This window comes from Protopterus annectens, chromosome 8.part0, assembly GCF_019279795.1.
Source record: "Protopterus annectens isolate FY-2018-M chromosome 8.part0, PAN1.0, whole genome shotgun sequence".
NCBI classification, from domain to species: domain Eukaryota; kingdom Metazoa; phylum Chordata; order Ceratodontiformes; family Protopteridae; genus Protopterus; species Protopterus annectens.
In genome coordinates this window covers 1,476,098,368-1,476,106,306 of record NC_056741.1, presented here as the reverse complement: position 1 = coordinate 1,476,106,306, position 7,939 = coordinate 1,476,098,368, and the positions used below count along the sequence as shown (strand labels likewise).

Here is a 7,939-nt window from a genome sequence, read left to right as displayed (position 1 = left end):
ACTTAGTTTTCTCATCCTACCACTTCGAACTAGAGACATTACCCAGAATGGGAGACAACAGTCTTAGCACAGCAATATGGTTTCACAATAAAAATATAATAATTCAAAAAATAGAACTATTTGTGTAAAATGTTATTAAAAATGACAACAACCACTGCATGACAGATATGCTATAGCCCATACATTGCATCAAATCCCTATTGCATTTCATTACTATCAGGAAGCATCACTTTAATTATATATACTCAATAAATAACTCAGAATTAAAGACGCATAGCCCAACTCCAATGTACTTTGTAACTTTTATTGAACACAAGTATTCTGACAGAATGCAAAGTCAAAATCCTTGGTTAGTACTCAGTATTTACACCGGTGAGAGTGGAAAGAAAAGTGATATCAATGTTTCACTTGGTAAAAAGTCTTATAACAAGAGAGAAAGGCCCCTATAACAGGGAATGCTGGGAAGGGATGTCAATGGAGGCTGTAGAACGACTGTCCGAAAAGGGCCTTGTGAATGACATCCAACCTCTGTATTCTCCATATAAAAAGTGTACAGCCAACTCCTTATGTAACCCTAACAGACAGAACATCTTCTATGTTGAAAGCATTTACCTTGTCAAGCCTGAACGTAAACATTAGTTTATAAGAGAAGGGTTAACTACATGGCACAACATCATTGGTTCATCAGACACAGACAAATAGCAAGTAAACTGTACACACTTGGTCCCCGTCAGCAAAGGAAAGCAAGAAAAAAACATTTCAAATCTGAACCCACATACACAAAATGGCAAGCTGTCAACTATATCAACAAGGCTTTAGTTCACATTCTGGATGCCACTATGTTTATGGGCTTTCCAGAGAAAATGCATAATGTTTTCTTTCCTTTAAATTTACATGTAACATAAGGCTCTCTGCTGTTAAAAGGAATAAAACTTGCAAAGGATATTTCAGTGCAAAAATAAGATGCTTGTTCACTGTAGAGCCACAAAATAATTCAACCTAACATAACTTTTGATTCCTTCTGTGTTTTTATCTATAAAACATAGTTTCATGCTACAAATGTGTTGCTAAGACGAATGACATTTTCACTGTTCTTAATTTATTGTATTTTAAATAACCCAGTAAATAAAATGTTTCTTTGCTTCCTCATATACCATTACAAAGGTATGCCCCAGAATGCATGGGGCAAATTACTATATAGGTAAATAAAATCCACCTTAACTCTTGCAATACATGGCAAAAACAGTCCCTTTTTATATTTGAGGAATTATCACTTGTACCACTCTTAACAGCTAACTCTTCTGCATATCCTTTTTCTTTTACTTACAAGTTACAGATTGTACATTTATTTGCCCAGTCCACTGTATCTATGGCTAAGATGCTCAAAGTAACATGAAGCCCTTAATAAACAAGGGTGCCTACCTATTAAATATGACCTACCCTCCATTTCCATCCCCGAGATCTGAGTAGGTGAAAAAAACACACACTTAGCAAATGACAAGACCAGTATTTTCACAGTTTAAACTTACAAAACTAGCAATGCCATCATTACCAAGCTGAGACTGCATAATTAATATTGTGAAAGTACACAGCGAACCAACATCCCTGATAACGTCTATGTAAAAGGGCTTAAACGGCAGTTCCTACAAGAGGTGCTTCCTCACTTTTACAGGCAAACACCTTGACAGTAGTATACCTGCCATAATCTGTTTTTCCTCAGAGGCCTTTTTTCTTCATTCCCCGCAACAGTTATTTTTTCCTGAACTGTTTTACTATATGCTACACCTTTCACAACCAAACTATGCTGAAGTTTTATTTCAAATACTATGACAAAAACACATTTCACACTAGAATATTCACGCACTCACGGTGCACAAGCTTGCAGTTCTAGAGAAAAATGGGGGAAATAAAGGAAACATTTCTATACAATGGTCTGGTCCCCTCTGCCCCCAAAAAAGGGGTAGATTTCAAGAAGAATGAGTTCTAAATTCCTTGCGCAAGTCCTGTAGACAATTATACAAAGTCATAAAAAAGCAATCCAAGAACTGACAATAAACATGAAAAAATATATATAAAAATAATAAAAGACCATTAATCAGATACTTCTGTGAGATGAAACAGTGCTAATGAGTCACAGGAAATATCTATTCCCTTTAACACCCCTCCCCCAAATGACTTTCAAATTAATTAATTTTTATGTACTCCCCCTACCTAATATTTCTGGCATAACAATTTTTATACTTGGTCTACACCAGCCTTGTCTTAAATCTGTGAAAACTAATGAGCATGGAAGCTACAAAGGGGAGAAATCTCCTAAGAAATACACAAAATACACTGTAGGCTGCTGGTTAACGTGCAGTCCTACCCAACTGCATCAGTCAGCCAAAGTCCCCCCCTTTCATGTTCAACAAGAAACTACTACTGAAAAAGGAGACAGGGCCACAATTTATGTAAACATCTATGTATTTTTTTTTTTTTTACAAATCAGCACAAGTGTAACTTGCTTCCTAAGAAACAAAAACAAACGCAACACTTTTACACAAAACATACAACCCAGCAACAGCCGAGTATTTTAACCCTAACGAAAAAAGTTGGCAAAAAATGATGAATACTGCACACAGAACATATGCCTCATAAAAGGCACTTTAAAAAAACCTTCATTTTTTTCAATAATAACATATAAACAGAAACAGCAAAAAAAAAAAAATAAAAAATAAACAGAGGGTAAACAAATTATACCCAGAACCAATACAATATAATTCCCTAAATAAGGAATTCAGAGCTATTTTTGCTATGCAACAGCTAAAAAAAAAAGATTGCTTTCCCTTTGTATAGCCAGAAATCTACGTATGTAAACTGTGGGGACTTACTGAGCTGCTGTGCCATACCTTAAATTGCATCCATGTTGCTGCTGCTATATCTAGCAACTGTGAATGGGGGAGGAGTAAACATAACAATGTTAAAGCAAGCACATATTTAACTATAACTTTGTTAATTACACTGCAATATATTGTACCAATCTGTCTCTGGGTATGTTTTTATTCAGAATTACAGCTTTCCTGAACAAAACAAAAAAACAAAATAAAATAAAATGCAAGTGCACAACTCATTCCCTTCTACAAATCTACAAACAGGAGAACATATTTATTTTTAAAAAATAATACAAGACACTGAAGGAATGAAACGTGTTTCTTCATTTTAAATGCTTGGGTGAAGTTGTTTTCTGTTCTCATTTTCGGCCGATTGATCATGCTTTGCTCTCGTTTTCATTTTTCTGTGTGGCTTCATTGGGGACCGTCTTGACTTCTGCTGGAAGTGTTTTAGTTTCTGATTCTTCTGGCTTACAGTTTTCCTCTGCCTTAGGCTTCTCCTCTGGTTTAGAGTTTTCTTCTATCTGGGTCTTCCTGTATACATGAAACAGACAAAAAATTATTACCAAGTTGTTCGCGGTTTTAATTTTCAGTTACCCAAATCAGCAAGCATATTAAGCAGTGATACAGATTAAACAGATTATAGAACTGCCTTCAGAATACTGCCCAACAGATTCACTTGTCCAAACACAATACCTGACCACTGCTCTTGGCAACAAATTAGATTCAGTCTCCTCGCACAAGTGACAGTTCAACAGAAACATGAAATTTTAGCAAAAAAAAGTAAAAGAACACAACAGTTTGGCAAAAAAAAACCTGTTTTGTAAAAATACACCATCTCATTCCAGACAACATGTATAAAATACTGTCCCATTTCCAAACGGTGAAGAGAAAACTTGAATTTCTTGGATTCATCTTAAAGCAGCTTTTGTGCTGTAAAATCCAATGAAGAAATTCAAACTCTCAAATGGTAGCTTAAATCGATGGAGTAGAGGGATATAATTCTGATTACAACCCAGGCAACCAGAATTTGACTAGTAGCTTAAGAGGCTGACAGCAAAGACAGGTGAGATGGTACTGCCCATCCTGGTAGAGGGACAATGGTTCTCATCCAGCTCGCTCTACTACTCTGATGACAGGACTTCAACTAAAGAGCAGGGGCCTGTCATGATTGGGGGGAGCTGGTGTCGAGAAGACATGGGCATGGCCAGTAAGGCCAGTGATGGTAGTCCCTGGCAATGCATGTGGGAGAGTATGCATGTGTGGCTTTGGATTTGGGGACATAAGTTGCCCATTCGGTGGCACACAAGCTGACATCAGCAGCAGGGGTGAGGTAAGGCCATAAAAATGGAAGAAAGTTTCCACTGCTGGAATGCTGGTGAGAGAACAAAGCACCCACATGGCTGCCTGGACGACTGCCCCCTTCAAACAGTGTATGTCTGATCAAGTGATGGGCAGCAGGTACAAAACAACCTCCAACCTCAAATGGTATGCAACAGTGGTCTATATGATCCTTTCTTTCTTTTTTTTTTTATGGATTTTAAAGGATTATAATCATGCTGTGCGGAGCTAAAAAAACTCCAAAGCTATATATATTTAAAAAATGTAATGTAGTGGAGTTCCACGGTATATATGTAATAATGAACACTTAAGGGTATCAAGTGTTTCAGCTACACTTCTTCAGAATGCCCATGTCTTTTTATATTTTAAGTCTTTATGGATACATTCAGGCTAATAAAGCCAAACCCCACTAGTCGTGGACATAGTAAAAGTCATGGGCATTCAGAAGCTATACAGCTGAAACACTTGATGCTCTTACGGGGTTTTTTGTCATACCCCTTAGGCCTCAATTATAGGAGGTTTAAGGTATCACGCACTGAAAACTCTAGCTTTACTGGGTTTGTCTTGCAGTGTGTACTGAGTGGTTTGTCAGTGTGACATTTTTACCCTTGATTTGGATGTTAGCTGGGATATTTTGCAGGCACCTTACTGATTATGAGCATCAGTTGGGTTTAAAGACCCAGAGTTTCTAAAGTATAGCCAAACAATCCATTTATGCTGACCTGATGAGGTCAATAAAATGGCCAAAACATGCACCTCTGCAGCTACAGGGGTTTGGCTGTATTGGCCTGAATATATCCATAATGACTTAAAAAGTCATGGGCATTCAGAAGCTGTGTAGCTTCTTTTGCATATATCCCATAGGCCTCCATTACAAGAGGTATAAGGTGTCACACAGTGAAAACTCTAGCTTGGCTGGGTTTTTCTTGCAGCTTCTACTGAATGGTTTGTCTGTGTAGACTTTTTATCCTCTGGTTTATACACATGCACGCGCGTGTGTGTGCAAGTGTGTGTCTGTGTATATATATATATATATATATATATATATATATATATATATATATATATACTTTTTATCCAAATTTACACTTCAGCTAATCGCAAATAAGTGACTCCCCTAACCCGAAAGCTGACTTTTGCAAAATTCCACTTCTCCAAACTACAAATACCAAAAAAAAAAAACAATAATGGAACATATAACACAAAAAAAAAACCACAGCCATAATCTAATATTTTTGTGAGGGGGGGGGGGGCAAGCCCCCCCTGCACCCTCCTGCACATTAAATGTACCAACTCCAATATTGCACTACACTGACAGCAAGGGTAAATTTCCTTATCCTTGCTGTAGTACAAGCTGCAACTGAAACCTACAGCCACTGTAAAAACAACGTACCATATCAAGAAGATTGCTGACACTACCCTGTCATCCGTCATGCTTCACAACTGGTACGGTGTACAAGAAGTAACACAAAGGCTATATACTTGTACTTCTCACAGTACCAGAAGCAGACTAACTATATAGATGAAACGGACATTGGAAAAGTGCAGTTTCTCACAAGTGAGGTTTTGGGTAAGTGGAATCGCTTATTTGAGATTCACTGAAGTGTAAATTTGATGATAAACAGTAGACCCGTATATATATATATATATATATATATATATATAAATATATCCTTCTCTCGATACAGTTTGATCTTCACTCAAAGTGGCCCATGTTGATGGCGATCACACGGAGCATCCCCCATAGAAATGAACACAGCCAGTTTAACATTAGCATTTACAGTGCCATTCAGCAGTACCTGTGTTTGTTTACAACACAACTATAGACATAACTGCTTCTGAATAAAGATGTAAACATTTAACAAATGCAGTTATTAAACTAACCCTAGCAGAATGAATGAAGCACATCTTCCAAAGGCTGACATCACAAAACGTTACTGCATTTGTGTGTGTGTGTGTGTGGGGGGGGGGGGGGCTGTCTGTGTAGCCAATAAGAAGGTGAAATGGGGTCTGCTTTTAAAATTAATTATTGCTTCACATTTGTTAACCATATGGTGGTCTAAGTGCTTTAATTGATTTTCTGCCCTGGCACACAGAAATCTACAGAATCTCCAGTAAACAAAAGTTATATACTTACCATAACGACAGATGTGTTCTGTCTGCTTCCATCCTTTCTCAATGGATGGGTAAGTCATATTCAATCTCAGATATGACTTTGTCCACTCTAGACTTTAGGACCTACAACTCGGGCTCTCTACCTTACCCACAATCCCCTCCTGTCCCAGACGTTACCTCAGACTGAGTTTTCCTGCAACCTCAGACACAACACAAAATACATGGATATATATGAAAGCTGACACCCCTGAACAAGCAGAAAGCTAAAACCGAAAGTGGAAAGGGATGATGATGAAGCAGTGGGAAAATTCAAGAAATAAGGAGAGAATAGAATTTTAGATGCAGATCCCTAGGGAGAACAGCAGGAGCCATACATATATTATATTCATAAAGAAGCAGAAAGTATTCTAAGAACTAAGCCAAAGTGAAAATGCAGAAAGATGATTCTTCTGATAGGGATGACTGCAATTAAGGGTACAGAGAATAGGCAAGAGTGGGATGGAGTTTGCTGGAGAAAACTGGCAAAGGAACCAAAGTATTATGAATAAATAACTAGATGGGGAAAGGTAAAAGAATGAGAAACGGCAAAGCAGACGTTGACTGCAGGCTACAGACTGCCTTCCTTATCAGGGAATGATATCCGCGTGTAAGCAAAGAGAAAGGGAAAGGGGACTCCTAAGTGAAAGACCTGCTCTGGTAGAGTTTTTAGTTGAATCAGGAACAGACACTGCTACTAGAATAACTAGCACAGTTTGTAAAATATTGCAAGATAACTATAGGAATCAATCAGAGAAGATAAGAAAAGATTGGGAAGACAGACTGGATAAGCAATTCACAATGAAGCAATGGGAGGAGATATGTTTGGCTCCCAAATATGCAACAAAGTCTAGCAGATTCAGGACTTTTGTGTAGAAGTATTTGCATAGGTATTTTCATACCCCAATCAGACTCCAAAGAAGTTTTGCTTAAGTAGATGGCAAATGTTGGTGTGATGGTGAAGAAAGGTAAATGTGAACATATATTTTGGGAGTGCAATGAGTTGGCAGCCTTCAAAAATTCCGTACAGATTACTCTGTCAAAATTATTGGGTGAGCAAATGTGTGTAACTAGGGAAAGTAATTTTTTGAGCTGGGACACAGGATCTGAATTGCCTAGACAAAGTAAGGCCTTGTTAAGTTTAATTCTGGTGGCTGCCAAAATACAATTACTAGAAAATTATCAAATTCTAAAACAATCGTATCTGAAGTAGGGTATACTGGTAACAGAGATAAAAGAACTGAAAGTGGGAACTTTAGAAAAGTAGGAAAGTCTTCAAGGTATACCACCACGAGCTTGCACTGTCAACAGTGATAAAAACACTCTTTATTTGAAGAAAAACACATGAAATTCCCAGCTGAGATAAGAGCTCAGAAACAAACTCTGCACAAGATCTAGCTTCCAATCTTGTGCAGCGTTTCTTTCTGACCAAGGACTCGGAGTTAAGAGGTGCACTGCTGATAGGATAAAAAATACTTTTAAGCCACTGGACTGGCTGCAGCACAATATTATATATATATATATATATATATATATATATATATATATAGATATATATATTTTTTTTTTTTTTACCC

General features: G+C 37.4%; 1 protein-coding gene across 1 annotated transcript in view; it reads right to left on the bottom strand.

Annotated features, from left to right (window-relative positions):
• Positions 1-283: 283 nt before the first annotated feature.
• The window catches only part of NCAM1 (neural cell adhesion molecule 1), a 1,088,618-nt gene continuing 1,080,962 nt past the window's right edge, over positions 284-7,939 (bottom strand). Inside the window, exon 23 of the mRNA XM_044079459.1 lies at positions 284-3,404. Coding sequence (XP_043935394.1) covers positions 3,248-3,404 — 157 coding nt within the window. The 3' untranslated portion in view covers positions 284-3,247. The remainder of the gene's footprint in view (positions 3,405-7,939) is intronic.